Raw genomic sequence first — 16996 nt, forward strand, 5'->3', positions numbered from 1 at the left:
GAGGAGCCCTCCAGAGGTTGTTAAACGGACTGCTGGGATTGACTCTCTGCAGCCACCGTCCTTAAACTGGACTTCACGTCTCCTAGCAACGAGCAGTGGATGCATAAAACCAGTTAGCACGGAGGTGAGTGCCAGAACCTACGTCAGACTCAGAATCTGTGGCTGCGGCTGGGAGAGGTCCAGGGGACAAGTTGCCCATGGCCTCTCCACCTCATTGAAAGTATTTAGGAATCTCTCTCTTTCTCTCTTTTCCTCCCTCCCTCTCTCCCTCATTCTCTCCCTTTCTCCTTCTCTCCCTCTCCCTCGCCTTTCCTCTCTGGCTCCCTCCCTCTTCCTCTCTCTCCCTCCCCTTCCTCTTTCCCTCCCTCCCTCCCTCTCTCCCTCCCTTTCTCATTCATTCTCTCTCTCTCTCCCCCTCCTCTTTCCTCCCTCCCTCTCTCCTCTCCTTTTCTTTTTTGCTCAATCCTCATGGACATAAACAGTAGTGCAATGATTGTGGAGGGATGGGATGGGGTGGAAGTGGAAGTGAGCATAGAGGGGATAAATGGTGAAGGTTGGGGAGTGGGGGGAGAGAAGAAAAGAAAGTGTTCAGGAAATCCCAGGGCACAACCGCAGAGTAGAAATTGTATTACAGTCATACCTTGTTTTATTGCACTTGCTTTCTTCGCTTCATAGGTATTGCGTGTTTTATAAACTGAAGGCAAGACCCTCCCACAGCAAAAAAGTTTATTGCACCCTTTATTTCGATACTCGAGATAGAGTCTGCAATATCTCCCATGTATGTCTGTATCAGACACTGCTTATAGAAAAACATGTTGCAGTTTCTAACTTTATAAATTAATAAAATCAAGCACCTAATAATGCCATTCTTAATCACAATTACATTTTATTGGGGTTAGGGGAATGCATGTCATTGCAGTTGATACCTGTCAAGAATCTCTTTAACTTGAACCTCAAAAGACCAGAATGGAACTATCAATGCCCCCACTTCAGATATATGTAGAAAAAACTTTGGCCATTATCAAACCGGATATTGTTGACAAAGAGGAGGAGATACAAGATATTATTATCAGATCTGGATTCACCATTATTCAGGTAACTTTGGGGCACGATGATTATGTTATTTTCTCTCATTGATCCTTTTTTATGTCTATGTAAATGTGTTAACTTATTTAGAGCCATAGTATTTAGCATTAAATTTAGGTTTATTCATCTAACTATAAAAGTTATATGAGATAGTTTTAAGGTTTTTTTTTTCACACTTCAAAATATGTAAAATGAAAAATAAAATTCTTTTACCTCCTCTCCCACTCCAAATCCCAGTCTTCAGAAGAAGCAACCACTTAACACTTTATTTTAAAATATATATATTTTATTGATTTTTTTATAGAGAGGAAGAGGGAGGGATAAAGAGTTAGAAACATTGATGAGAATCTTCGATCAGCTGCCTCTTGCACACCACCCACTGGGGATGTGCCTGCAACCAAGGTACATACCCTTGACCTGAATCGAACCTGGGACCCTTGAGTCCGCAGTCTGACACTCTATTCACTGAGCCAGACCGGTTCCGCAACACTTTCTGTTCTTCCAGGATTTTCTGTGCATTCACAAGTATCCCTCTCCCGTAAAATAGGACAATCCCCTTCTCTTGACCTACATTTACAAATCCCTCAAATATCATTTCAGATCATTACATCTGAATCTAACTTACTCCTCCTAACTTTTGTGTAATATCCCCCTGTGTGGATGAACCACAATTTATTTACTTGATCCTCTTAAAAAAAAAAAAAAAAGGTTGATTTTAGAGAGAGGGGGAGGGAGAGGGAGAGATAACATCGATGAGAGAGAAACATCAATATTGATTGTCTCCTGCACACCCCTTGCTGGGGATTGGGCCTACAACCCAGGCTCTCGGATTGGAAATCCAATCAATGACCTCTTGGTGCATGGATCCATGCTCAAGGACAGCCACACTGGCTGGGCTACTTGGTCCTCTATTGATGGACTTGGAGACTGTTGGTATTTTTTTCCCCCAATTATTACAAACATTTAATGTTTTAAGCCTTTTTTGTTCTGCAGTTGGTAAAGGTTTGAAAATGAATGTAAAAAAAAATATTAAATAGAACTGAATAAGTTTAATCTTCCTTTTTTGTATCATTTTTATTTGAAATTCCTGTTTTTATTCTCTTATACTGTGTCATATTGCCTATTTAGTCAATGTTTTAAAAAATGAAAAAGAATCTCACTGTGGAGAACAGTATGGAGTTTCCTCAAAAAACTAAAAATGGAACTCCCATTTGACACAGTAATCCCACTTCTATTATAGATATATATATATATATAAAAAAACAACTAGAAATACCTATCAGAATGTATATATGCACCCCTATGTTCATAGAGGAACAATTCACCGTAGCTAAGATTTGGAAACAGCTGAAACCGATTTGGCTCAGTGGATAGAGCATCGGCCTATGGACTGAAGGGTCCCAGGTTTGATTCCAGTCAAGGGCGTGTACCTTGGTTGCAGGCACATCCCCAGTGGGGGGGGTGCAAGAGGCAGCTGATTGATGATTTTCTCTCATCAATGTTTCTAACTCTCTATCCCTCTCTCTTCCTCTCTGTTAAAAATCAATAAAATGTATTAAAAAAAAGATTTGGAAATAGCTTACATGCCCATTAGCAGGTGAGTGGATTAGAAAACCATGGTACATCTACACAATGGAATACTACGCTGCTATAAAAAAGAAGGAATTCTTACCAGTTGCAGCAGCATGGATGGAACTGGAGAGCATTATGCTAAGTGAAATAAGCCAGGCAATGAAAGAAAAATACCACATGATCTCACTCATTTATGGAAAATAAAGAACATTATAACCTGATGAACAAAAAAAAATAGATACAGAGGCAGTAAAGCATCAGACTGTCAAATTACAGCATGAAGGTTGGGGAGTGTTGGAGAGGGGAAAGGAGATCAACCGAAGGACTTGTATGCATGCATATAAGCACAACCAATGGACACAAAACACTGGGGGGTAGGATTAGGGCATGCGACGGGGAGTGGGGGGAGTAGGAGAGGCTGGGGAAGGTCAGTGGGGGGGAATGAGATATATGTACTCCTATGTGTAATACTTTAAAAATAAAATAATTTTTTTAAAAAGGAAAAAAAAATGAAAAAGAATCTTCAGGAAAGAAATGGGATATTAGTTGAACTTAGGATAGGTGGAGGCTGAAGATAGGGAAATAAAAGAAAGCGTAAGGAAATAATACAGGAAAGTATAAGGAAATATTTCATATAGTAATGAAAGGACTCAGGTAAAATGAAATTTTTAATGTTGTTAGGAAAACCAGGTAAACCATTTTTTAAAAACTTGGACTGGCCTTTAGGCTCTCTGAGCAACACCATGGCAGTGGGCAAGAACCAGTCTCTTACGAAAGGAGGCAAAAAGGGACCCAAGAATAAAGGGGGTTGACCCATTTTTCTAAGAAAACTTGATATGATGTGAAAGCAGCAGCTATATTCAATATAAGAAATAATAGAACCCTCGTCAGTTTTTCTCAGTGGTTAGGGCATCAGCCCTTGAAACAAAGGGCTGAGGGTTCAATTCCTGGTCAAAGGCATGTATCTCGGTTGCAAGTTCTATCCCTGGCTCTATTTGGGGGCATGTGGGAGGCAACCAATTGATGTGTCTTTCTCACTTTGATGTTTCTCTCTCCCCCATCCTCTCTCCCTTCCACTCTGTCTGAAAATCAATGGGAAAAATGTCATCAGGTGAGGGTTAAAAATAAATAAAGAAATTAATAATTTTTTTTGCCGAAACTGGTTTGGCTCAGTGGATAGAGCGTTGGCCTGCGGACTTAAGGGTCCCAGGTTCGATTCCGGTCAAGGGCATGTACCTTGGTTACAGGCACATCCCCGGTAGGGGGGTGCAGGAGGCAGCTGGTCCATGTTTCTCTCTCATCGATGTTTCTAACTCTCTATCCCTCTCCCTTCCTCTCTGTAAAAAATCAATAAAATATATGTTTAAAAAAATAAAAAAATAAAAATAAATTAATTAATTTTTAAAAAGAAACGTTGGAAAAACACTCGTCATGAGACCATCTGATGGTCTCAAGTGTCATGTTTTTGAAATGAGCCTAGCTAATCTGCAGACAGATGAGTTGCATTTAGAAAATTCAAGCAAATTACTGAGGCTGTTCAGGCAAAATCTGTGTGACTAATTTCCATGGCATGGATCTTTCTTGTGACAAAATGGTAAAAAAAAAAAAAAAAAAAAAAAAAAAAAAAAAGGGCCAGATCATGATAGAAGCTCATGTTGATGTCAAGGTTAGCAATAGTTATTTGTTTAATTTATCTGTGTTGTTTTTATTTTATTTTATTTTTTTAAAGTGAAACAATCAGATTTGGAAGACTTTTTTTTTTTTTTAATATATTTTATTGATTTTTTACAAAGAGGAAGGGAGAGAAATAGAGAGCTAGAAACGTCAATGAGAGAGAAACATCGACCAGCTGCCTCCTGCACACCCTGCAACGGGGATGTGCCCGCAACCAATGTACATGCCCTTGACCGGAATTGAACCCAGGACCTTTCAGTCCGCAGACCAACACTCTACCACTGAGCCAAACCGGCTTCGGCAGATTTGGAAGAGTCTTAAGCTCAGCATCAACAGGTCCACCAAATCCAGAAGATGGTGGGAATCATGACCCAAGAGGTGCAAACAAATGACTTGAAAGAAGTGGTCAATTAACTGATTCCAGATAGCATTAGAAAAGGCAGAAAAAGCTTACCTATCTATTCTCTCCACAATGTCTTCGTAAGAAAAGTCAAAATGCTGAAGAAATTCAAATTTGAATTGGGAAAACTCATGGAGCTTCATGGTGAAGATAGCAATTCTGAAAAAGCTACTGGGGATCAGACAGGTGCTAAAGTTAAATGAGCTAATGCAGTGGTCAGCAAACTGCGGCTCACGAGCCACATGCGGCTCTTTGGCCCCTTGAGTGTGGCTCTTCCACACAATACCACATACAGTTTAGTTTTATTTCCAGTATGGTTCTGGGAGGAAGTGCAAGAAAGATCCACCTACTCTGCTGCCATCTTGAAACTACTGCATTAGTTGCATATTTCTAAGTGCCACAGTTAGACCAGCTCCCTTAAAATACTGTAGGAAAATTTCACAATAAAATAGGAAAATACCACAAGTAGATAAGAAGAATGAATGGGAATATTCTAAAATTCATTTTTGTTACTTTAATGTACACAGAGTATACATCAACAAAATACTGCCCTGGCTGGTGTGGTTCAGTGGTTAGAGTGTTGTCCTGCATACTGAAGGGTCAGAGGTTCCATTCCCAGTCAAGGGCAGTTACCTGGGTTGCAGGTTTGATTCCTTCCCCCGGTCGGGGCATGTTCTGCAGGCAACCAATTGATGTGTGTCTTTCTCTCACATTAATGATGTTGTTTTTTTCCCTCTCCCCCCCCCGCGCCTTCCTTCCATTCACTCTAAAAATCAATGGAAAAAATACCCTTGGGTGAGGATTAACAACAACAACAACAAAAAACAAAATACTGGTGGTTAGAATGTTTTTATTTTAAGAAGGAGATATGATGAGTTTGTTGATAACAAAGCATATGTTGCCCAGCTGGAGTAGCTCAGTGGTTGAGATTCAACCTATGAATCAAGATTATAGTTCAATTCCTGATCAGGGCCCATTCCCAGGTTGTAGGCTCGATCCCCAGACTGTGGCGTGCAGAAGGCAGCAATCAGTGATTCTCTCTCATCATTGATGTTTCTTTCTCTTCCTCTCCCTTCCTCTGAAATCAATAAAGATATATTTTTAAAAAGTATATATTGATGGAATAGTTTTTCTTAAGTTGGTTAAATAATTCTTATAATTTTATTTACATCCTACATTTAAATTTCTTACCTAATCCTTTCTTCAAAATACAAAAATAAATGTCAAATTTATAATCAGGTTGGTACTAATTTTAAGTTATTAATGACTTAACCAGTATTATTGAACTGTCATATTAAATATTTTTGTTGATTTTGTTTTTCTTATAGAGAAGAAAACTACAACTTAGCCCTGAGCATTGTAGTAACTTTTATGTGGAACAGTATGGGAAAATGTTTTTCCCCAACTTAACAGCTTATATGAGTTCTGGACCACTTGTTGCTATGATATTAGCTAGACATAAAGCCATCTCTTACTGGAAAGAACTTTTGGGACCAAGCAATAGCTTAGTAGCTAAGGAGACACATCCAGACAGGTAACTTTCCTAGGGAAAAATACCATCCTACTATGAAAATGAAAAAAAAAAAAAAATCTGATTTCATTGTAATAGGGATTTTCTTTTATTTAAAGTTTTCCTAAGTTTAACTGTTGTTGTTTGGTTTTTTGGGGTGGCAGGGAGGTTCATTTTATGTTTTAACTATTTAAATCTGTATCTTAATACCAAATACCACAAAAGGTCTCAGGGAATGTCTGTCTGTGGTTGATTAACCTTATTTGCTTATCCTGGAATTAAACTACCACTGAAGTAGGGTTTATCATGAGAAAATTGATGTAGTATTTTGCCGAAACCGGTTTGGCTCAAGAGCGTCGGCTTGGGGACTGAAGGGTCCCGGGTTCGATTTCGGTCAAGGGCATGTTGCGGGCACATCCCCAGTAGGGGGTGTGCAAGAGGCAGCTGATCAATGTTTCTCTCTCATCGATGTTTCTAACTCTCTATCTCTCTCCCTTCCTCTCTGTACAAAATCAATAAAATATATATTAAAAAAAAAGAAAAAAAGAAAATTGATGTAGTATTTTAAAAGAATATTGATAATACAGGACCAGAACTCAAGATTTCCAGCATTATCATTAATGTCTAGAAAACAGTGGACACTGAGTTCTTGCATTTAAAAAAAATACATTTTTATTGATTTCAGAGAGGAAGGGAGAGAGAGATGCAAACATCAATGATGAGAATCATTGATTGGCTGCCTCCTGCACACCCCATACAGGGGGTTGAGACCGCAATCCGGGCATGTACCCTTTCCAGGAATTGAACCATGAACTCCTAGTTCTTAGGTCCACACTCAACCACTGAGCCACGCCAGTCAGGTGAGTTCTTGCACTTTTGAATTGATACTGCTTTTTCACTTCTCATAAAACATCTATTTTTCATCCAGAGAACTGTTTCCCCATTGTATCCCTCCTGAAGATTTTAAAGATATTTGACTCTCATCTAGATAGATTAAAGCTTGAATTCAGGCTTAAAACCATATGTGAGAAGTGGCAAAGCTTTTGTAAAATACTTAAATAGGATGCATATGTAAAAAGTAAGAAAAAGGATGTCAGATTGGATGGTCATCATCTCTAACTTGTTTTTAGTCTAAGGGCAATTTATGGCACAGATGACCTAAGGAATGCACTTCATGGAAGTTCTGATTTTGCTGCAGCTGAAAGAGAAATTCGATTCATGTTTCCTGAAGGTGAGTTATAGATGAGTAATTAGTCAATTGCATCTCCTTATTGTTTGATTTTTCCTTTATTTTGGGATGTAACTAGGAAAAAAGTAATGGTTTTTCTCCAATATATTTTGTCATATTTTCAAGTTGTAGTTAACTTAAAGCCAAGAATAGAAAACTCAACATTATCTTCAGAACTAAATTGTGCCTACTAGGAAATCTTTTGAGAACAGTTTAATTTTTTTCTTTCTTTTCTCTTGGACTAGAAATATTTAGGATTTTTCTTCTCCTTCTGTGTTGTAATACTTTTGAGTTATCTATAATGCATCTGTGAAATTTGTTACACATGACAAAAAGAATCTCCCTTGGAAATTATTATTGGTTTTCCATTTTCTCTAACAGTGTACTATTTGTCCAGCACACATGCAATTGTGAAATTAATAATTCTTGGCCTTTTTTGTTTGTTTCCATCCTGTTGTGAAGGCTATAAATCATTTATTTATTTAATAATTTTATTGATATCAGAAAGGAAGGGAGAGATAGAAACATCAATGATGCGAGAGAATCATTGATTGGCTGCCTCCTGCACACTCCACACTGGGGATGGGGCCCACAACCCGGGCATGTGCCTTTGACCAGAATTGAACTAAGGACCCTTCAGTCCACAGGCCGATGCTCTATCCACTGAGCCAAACCAGCTAGGGCTATAAATCTTTTAGAAGTAGGCACAATGAGGACAACATTGAGGTTTCAGTAATTTTAAGACAAAGAACATTTGCCGATTTTCATTATGAAGACAAAATGCAAAGTATCAGGTAGTTTTTTAAAAATTTTTTTGCATGTTATTTCTTTTCTAACTCATTTAGACTTGTTCCTCTCTATTTTATATTGAATATTTATTCGAAGAAAACAGAAAACTATCTTGGATATTTAAAAGTCCTGATTTTTTGCCGAAACCGGTTTGGCTCAATGGATAGAGCGTCAGCTTGGGGACTGAAGGGTCCCGGGTTCGATTCCGGTCAAGGGCATGTACCTTGGTTGCGGGCATATCCCCAGTTGGGGGTGTGCAAGAGGCAGCTGATCGATGACTCTCTCTCATCGATGTTTCTAGCTCTCTATCTCTCTCCCTTCCTCTCTGTACAAAATCAATAAAATATATATTTAAAAAAAAAAAGTCCTGATTTTTAAACAAAAACTGTTTTAGAGCCCTAACTGGTTTGGCTCAGTGGATAGAGCATTGGCTTTTGGACTGAAACGTCTCAGGTTCGATTCTGGTCAAGGGCATGTACCTTGGTTGCCGGCACATCCCCAGTGAAGGTGTACAGGAGGAGGCTAATCGATGTTTCTTCCTTATCAGTGATTCTAACTCTCTGTCCCTCTCCCTTCATCTCTGTAAAAAATTAATAAAATATATTATTAAAAAAAAAACACCTGTTTTGCTGAAACCGGTTTTGCTCAGTGGAGAGAGCATCAGTCTGCGGACTAAAGGGTTCCAAGTTTGATTCCAGTCAAAGGCATGTAACTTGGTTGCGGGCACATGCCCAGTAGGAGGTATGCAAGAGACAGCTGGTCGATGATTCTCTCTCATTGATGTTTCTAACTCTCTATCCCTCTCTCTTCCTCACTGTAAAAAATCAATAAAAAATATATATATTTTTTAAAAACTGTGTTATAGATATTTGTATCCAAAAGTATTTGTCTACTTATATTTAATCTTACTGATCTAATTTCTGTCACATATCCATTGTATTAAGGTGTCATTTTCTTCAGAACTATTTATTGTATAAAATTTGCAACATACACAAAAGTAGGCAGAGTTCTATCTAATAAAAGAGTAATATTCAAATTAACCATCACTCCAACACACAAGATGGCTGCTCCCATGTGGACACAAGATGGCTGATACAAGATGGCCAGTGGGGAGGGCAGTTGGGAGGGACCAGGCCTGCAAGGAAGGGCAGTTGGGGGCAATCAAGCCTGCAGGGGAGGGCAGTTAGGGGCAAACAGGCTGGCAGGGAGCAGTTAGGCATTAATCAGGCTGGCATGGGAGTGATTAGAGGGTGATCAGGCTGGCAGGCAGAAGCAGTTAGGGGCAATCAGCCAGGCAGGCAGGCAGGCAGAGCAGTTGGTAGCCAGCAGTATTGGATTGTGAGAAGGATGTTTGACTGCCTCACTGGGATTGGGCCTAAATGGGCAGTTGGACATCCCTCAAGAGGTCCCAGATTGGAGAGGATGCAGGTTGGTTGAGGGACACCCCCCCTCCCCCCATGCATGAGTTTTGTGCACTGGGCCTCAAGTAATATAATAAACCCCTAATGAGCTCATCACCCAAATTTAATAGTTATGGTCAATCATATTTCATCTGTAACCCCAGCTCCTATATCTCCTGCTTCCATATTACAATATTTTGAAGCATATCTCAAACATCAGTTTATGTGTTTTTTGTTTTCTTTTTATTAATATATTTTTATTTATTTTAGAGAGGAAGAGAGAGAGAGAGAGAGAGAGAAAGATCTATAATGAAAGAGAATAACTTATAGGCAGCCTCCTGCACACCCCCCATTGGGGATCAAGCCTGCAACCCTGGCATGTGCCCTTGTCCATAATCGAACCCAGGACCCTTCAGTTTGAAGGCCAGTGCTCTCTATCCACTGAGTCAAACCAGCTAGTGCCATAAACCTACTTTTGTTTCACCCTGTATAAAGAATTCTTACAACTCAATAATAAACAACCCAATTAAAACACGGGCAAAATTTGAATAAGTATTTCACAAAAGACAGTATATGAGTGGCTAATATGCACATGAAAAAGTGCTCAACTTAATAATTGGAGAAATGCAAAATAAAACCACAATGAGATACCATGGCATTTCCATTAGAACGGCTGTAATCAATGGTAAGGATATAGCAATCCTGGGATCCTCATACATTATTGCAAATGTTACAGCCACTTTTGTATTTTTACTTATTTAGGGGGAGAGAGAGAGAGAGAGAGAGAGAGAGAGAGAGAGAGAGAGAGAGAGAGAGAGAGAGAGAGAGAGAGAGAGAGGAGAGAGAGAGGAGAGAGAGGAGAGAGAGAGGAGAGAGGAGAGAGGAGAGAGGAGAGAGGAGAGAGGAGAGAGGAGAGGGAGAAAACAACAACATTGATTTATTGTTCCTCTTATTTATGCATTCATTGGTTGATTCTTATATGTGTTCTGACTGGGATTGAACCTGAAACCTTGGTATATCAGAATGATGCTCTAACCAACTGACTACCCGGCCAGGGCTTATAGTACTTTTGAAAAACATTTTGGCCTTTTCTTAAAATATTAAGAAACTAGGTAAGTCTGTTAGCCATTCAACTCCGGGCAGAATCTACCACCCAATACTTTTTAAAACATCCATCTACATAATGACACATGTGAATCTTTATAGCAGCGTTATTTAATGTACCCCAAATTGGAAACAACCCAACTGTTAGCCATAAAACAGAATTCAACTGAACTAAAAGGAACATGATACATGCCACAACATGGATGAAACTTAAAACATGCTAGGTGAAAGAATCCAGGCACAAAAGACCACATATTACATAATCCACTTATGAAATATCCAGAAAAGGCAAATTTTTAGAAACAGAAAGAAGCACAGTGGTTGCTGGGGATAGGAATGGAAGCCGGAAATTGTAAATGGACACAAGGAAATATTTTTGGAGTGATCAAAGTGTTCTAAAACTGGATCATGGTGATGATAACACAACTAAATACCCTGTTTCCCCGAAAATAAGACAGTGTCTTATATTAATTTTTTCTCCCAAAGTTGTGCTAGGTCTTATTTGCAGGAGATGTCTTATCTTTCCATGCGCTAGGTCTTATTTTCGGAGGATGACTTATTTTCGGGGAAACATGGTATTTATTAAATATCACTTGTATACATAATGGATGAATTTTATGATATGTAAATTATCTCAATAAAACTTTAAAAATCATTAAAAAATGGATGAGATCTGTTCTCCCATGGAGTTTAGTGTTTGAAAGATAGCCATTAAACAAGAATTACCCAAGTAATTGCATAGTTATTGTGTGATAAGTGCTATACAAAGCAATTGTGGACTGTAAGCAAGGTCTGACTGAGAAAGTGACTTTTTAGCTGAGATCCAAAGAGTAAGCAGTGCTTAACCAGAGTAAAGGGAAGAATGTTCTAGCAGAAGGAATAGCATGTGCTCAAATCATGAGCAGGAAATAACATGGCACATCCTATAAACAAAAAAGATATTGGTGCCGAAACCGGTTTGGCTCAGCGGTAGAGTGTCGGTCTGCGGACTGAGGGGTCCCAGGTTTGATTCTGGTCAAGGGCATGTATGTTGGTTGTGGGCACGTCCCCGGTGGGGGGTGTGCAGGAGGCAGCTGATCGATGTTTCTCTCTCATCGATGTTTCTAGCTCTCTATCTCTCTCCCTTCCTCTCTGTAAAAAATCAATAAAATATATTTTTTTAAAAAAAAGATATTGGTAAGAGAAATAAAATGAGTTTGGAGAGGTAGTATAGGTGGCATGCTACAGAGTCTTATGGGCCATAAATATGGAGTCGTGCCTTGACTATATATGCAAGCAAGAGCCAATGAAGAATTTTAATCTGATTTTCATTTTTAAAATAGGACCGAGAGCACTGGTTGGGTATCTCAGTTGGTTAGAGCATCTTCCCAATATGCCAAAGTTGTGGATTTGCTTCCTGGTCAGGGGCACATAAGAATCAACCATGGAGCCCTAACCAGTTTGGCTCAGTGGATAGAGTGTCGGCCTTCGATTCTGGTCAAGGACATGCATCTTGGTTGCGGGTACATCCCTAGTAGGAGGTGTACAGAAGGTACCTGATCACAGTTTCTCTCTCATCCATGTTTCTAGGTCTCTATCCCTCTCCCTTCCCCTCTGTAAAAAATCAATAAAATATATTTTTAAGTAACACAAAAAAAAACCCTCCATTAAAAAAAAGAACCAATGAGTGCATTGATGAGTGGATTAACAAATTGATGTTTCTCTCTCTCTCCCCCTTCTCTAAAATCAATAAATTTTTAAAAAAGTAGCATATTGATGGAGGTCAATCTCAAAAGATCTACTAAACCTTATAAAATTCATTCTTTCTTATATAAATATACTAGAGGCTCAGTGTATGAATTTGTGCACAGGTGGGATCCAGCCAGTCTACCCCGATTGGGGTGGAGGGGGCTGATCAGGGGTGAGGCTGGCCAGGGGGAGGGGCCATGAGCTGTTGGCCTGCGGCCCTGTACCCTGATCAAACTCCTGGTTGAACTCTGGTTAAGGGGACAATTTGCATATTAGCCTTTTATCATATAGGATTCTTTCTTGTATTGCAAATCTGGTTCATCTCCTTTGTGTTCAAATAAGGCTGAAAAGACAACAGTTTCCCAAAGTTTTAAAATAATAAACCTGAAAAATAAGAGCAGGAATATTAATACATATAATATTATATAGACAGATATAAGTTCTTCATATATACTCAGTAGTCTAAAAGAGAGCAAGAACTACATACTATTCACTGTTGTATATGTAAAAATATACCACTTAGTGAAGCGCCTTCATTTTGTTTGCAGGAATTTTTTGAACGAATCTCCCTGATTTTACATGTTGTTCATTTTTTTATTTTTCATAACATTGTGTTATAACATTTACTGTAAAAAACATGGAAATAAAAATTCAGAAAAAGATATAGTTGAAAAATAATCAGAATCATACACATGATTACTATTAGCATTTTGATATGTTTCTTGCCAGTCTTAAGTAGTCTTATTTTTTTTATGTGTGTGCTTGTGTGTTTTTGAGTCAACTGTTATGCTATGTATCAGTTGTATTCCCTTAAAAACCTTTATAAGTATTTCTCATTACATTAAACTTTCTTTGAAGGTATCCTTTTTAATGACTGTGTAATATTTCATCGTTTATGTTAGCTTTAATGGGGATACATTTGTATTTGCAGTGATTGTTGAGCCTATTCCAGTGGGACAAGCTGCGAAGGACTATTTGAATTTGTATGTCATTCCAACTCTGCTGAAAGGACTCACAGAGCTTTGTAAGCACAAGCCAGCAGATCCTTGTGTAAGAAATCTTTTTATTCACATTAAAGAATATTGAATATAGTTTTCATATCTCAAATATTTTATTCTTTGAAACAGTGTAAGTACTGAGAATCATTGTTTTTGTTGTTGTTGTTGTTGTTGTTGTTGTTAATCCTCACCTTTTTTCCATTGGTTTTTAGAGAGTGTGGAAAGGAGGGGGAGAGACCCATAGAGAGAAAAACATTGATGTGAGACACATTGATTGGTTGCCTCCCGCACACACTCAATTGGCTGCAGGCCTTTCTGTTTTTGTTTCATTATTATCATCCTAGTAGATGTAAAATAGTTTATCAGTGATTTGTATTTCTCTAATGTAAATTATGTTGAGCATCTTTTCATGTGCTTATTGGCCATTTGTATCTTTTCTTTGTAGAAATGTCTGTTCCAATTAAAGTTTTTTGCCCAGTCTTTATTTTTTGTTGTTGTGTTGTAGTTTTTTATGTTATAGGTATCAAATCTTTGTCAGATATATTATTTGTTAAAATTTTCTCCCTTTCTGTAGGTTGGTTGTCTTTTCACTTTATTAATAATGTTTTTTGATGCCAAAAAGTTTTAAAATTTAGATGAAAATCAGTTTATCTTTTTTTTTTTTTTTTAAATATATTTTATTGATTTTTTACAGAGAGGAAAGGAGAGAGATAGAGAGCTAGAAACGTCGATGAGAGAGAAACATCGACCAGCTGCCTCTTGCACACCCCCTACTGGGGATGTGCCCGCAACCAATGTACATGCCCTTGACCGGAATCGAACCTGGGACCTTTCAGTCCGCAGACCGACGCTCTACCACTGAGCCAAACCGGTTTCGGCAGTTTATCTTTTTTATTTTGTTGCTCATGCTTTTGGTATCATATCTAAGAATCCCATTGTTAAAGCCAAGGTGATGAAGATTTATTTCTATGTTTTCTTTTATGATCTTAATGATTGCCTGACTGGCATGGCTGATTGGCTGAACATTGACCTATGAATCTGGAACTCATGGTTTGATTCCCTGTCTGGGCACATGCCCAGTTTCGAGCTCGATCCCCAGTGTGAGGCCTGCAGAATGTAACCTTTTAGTGATTCTCTCTCATCTTTGATGTTTCTGTTTCTCTCTCCCTCTCCCTTAGTCTCTGGAATCGATTTAAAAATATACTGTATTTAAAAAACATTTTAATGGTTTTAGCTCTTATATTTCAGTTGTTGATCCATTTTGAATTAATTTTTATATATGTGTTAGGATTTATTTCTGGACTCTAAAGTGCTATTTCATTGGTCTATATATGTCTATTTATTTGCCAGAACCACACTGCTTGGATTGCTATTGCTTTGAAGAAAATTTTGAAATGAGAAAGAATGAAGTCAGAAAATCCTCCAATTTTGTTCTTTTTTATGATTGCTTTGGCTATTCAGAGCCCTCTTGAAATTCTATATAAATCTGAGAATTGACTTTTCCATTTCTGCAAAAATTATTGTTGGAAATTTGATATGTATTGTGTTGAATATGCATATCAGTTTGTGTAGTATTGATATTTAACTTCTTAACAGTATTAAGTCTCTCCATTAACACAGCATGTATTTATTTATTTAAGTCTTTAAATTTCTTTCAACTATGTGGTGGTTTTTTTGTTTTTGTTTTATCTTTTAACACCAAGATCTGCAAAAAGCCAACTTCTAAAATAGGATACCAGCTATGTTTAATAGTTCTCAGTTATACAAGTTGGTTAAATTTATTCCTACATAAGTGTTTTTCAGTGCTATTATAAATGAAAGTGATTTCTTAATTTCCTTTTTTGTTGTTGTTGTTTTTTTAAAAACATATTTTATTGATTTTTTACAGAGAGGAAGGGAGAGGGATAGAAAGCTAGAAACATCGATGAGAGAGAAACATGGACCAGCTGCCTTATGCACACCCCCCACCAGGGATGTGCCCACAACCAATGTACATGCCCTTGACCGGAATCGACCTGGGACCGGTCAGACTGACGCTCTATCCACTGAGCCAAAGTGGCTTCAGCTTAATTTTCTTTTTGGATTGTTCGTTAGCAATGTATAGAAACATCTGACTTTTATGTGTTGATCTTATAACCTATAAATTTGCCAAATTCATATATTAGCTCTGGTAGCTTTCTTGTGGATTCTTTGGGATTTTCTATATATAGGATCATATCATTTGTGAATGGAGATAGTTTTACTTCTTTCTTTCCAATTTGGATCTGTACTGACAATCTAAATTTAATGTTTCAGTTTTTAATGGTCATTTTCTCATTATTTTTAGAGTGATTTTGAAAACTGTTTAAGGTTTAAATCGATATGCTATATATTGAAGAAAATATTTCAATGTTTACTAAGTTAAGGTATCTTTTTTTTTTTCCTCATAGATTTGGCTAGCTGATTGGCTGTTGGAAAATAATCCCAACAAACCTAAACTTTGTCACCATCCAGTTGTAGAAGAACCTTATTAAAATAAATCCTTCAAAGAACAAATCATGAATGATCTCATTTTAAAGGCATGATTCTAAGCTTCTACTTAAAAAACAAACATGATCTCACTCATATGTGGGATATAATGATAAACATAATTTGATGAGTGAGAATAGATCCAGAGAGAAATGGCAAGGAGGGAGGTGTTAGAGAGCAACCAAAGGACACAAACACTGGGGTGGGAATGGCTGGGGGGTTGTGGGGTCAGTTGTGAAAAAAGGAGACATATGTAAAACTTTAGACAATAATTAATTTTTTAAAATCCAACCATAGTTCTTAAAGGTTTAAGTAGTACATGTGAATAAATTATTTGTGTGTTTTTAAAACTATTTAAAAAAAATATTTTTAAAAACAATAGTTGTGTTTTGTGCAGCAGATATTATCTAAGGTAAAAAGGATATGATTTTTTAAAATATATTTGTATTGATTTCATAGAGGAAGGGAGAGGGAAAGATAGAAACATCAATAATGAGAGAAAATAATTGATTGGCTGCCTCCTGTATGCTCCCTACTGGGGATTGAGTCTGCAACCCAGGCATGTGCCAGACCAAGAATTAAAACCAGGGAAACCAAGATGGCGGCATAGGTAAACACCTAAACTGCTGCCTCACACAACAATTTCAAAACTACAACTAAAAGAAAAAACGGACATCATCCAGAACTACAGGAAGGCTGGCTGAGTGGAAATTCTACAACTAGAAAGAAAGAGAAAAGCACACTGAGACTCACAGGAGCTGCAGAAGGCAGAGGTTACCGAGGCGTGCACGGAGAGGGCTGGCAACTGAGTATCTGGCAGAAGCAGTTAGGGGCAATCAGGCAGGCAGGCAGGCAGGTGTGCAGTTAGAAGCCAGTGATTCCAGATTGTGAGAGGGATGTCTTGCCAGTTTAGGCCCAATCCCTGGGACCAGGCTTAAAATGGCAGTCAGACATCCTGCAAGGAGTCCCCAATTGGAAAGGGTGCAAGATGAGTTGAGG

General features: G+C 38.0%; 1 protein-coding gene across 1 annotated transcript; it reads left to right on the forward strand.

The window, feature by feature from the left end:
- Positions 1 to 84: 84 nt before the first annotated feature.
- Positions 85 to 16021, forward strand: NME5 (NME/NM23 family member 5). Its single transcript, XM_084884566.1, has 6 exons — positions 85 to 124; positions 920 to 1095; positions 6061 to 6266; positions 7373 to 7473; positions 13423 to 13541; positions 15919 to 16021. The coding sequence occupies exons 2-6, from the start codon at positions 967 to 969 to the stop codon at positions 16000 to 16002; spliced, it is 639 nt and encodes a 212-aa protein (XP_084740692.1). The 5' UTR covers positions 85 to 124; positions 920 to 966; the 3' UTR covers positions 16003 to 16021.
- The last annotated feature ends 975 nt before the right edge of the window (positions 16022 to 16996 follow it).

This window comes from Pipistrellus hanaki (assembly GCF_964339955.1).
Source record: "Pipistrellus hanaki genome assembly, chromosome: 5".
In the NCBI taxonomy this organism is placed as follows: Eukaryota; Metazoa; Chordata; class Mammalia; order Chiroptera; family Vespertilionidae; genus Pipistrellus; species Pipistrellus hanaki.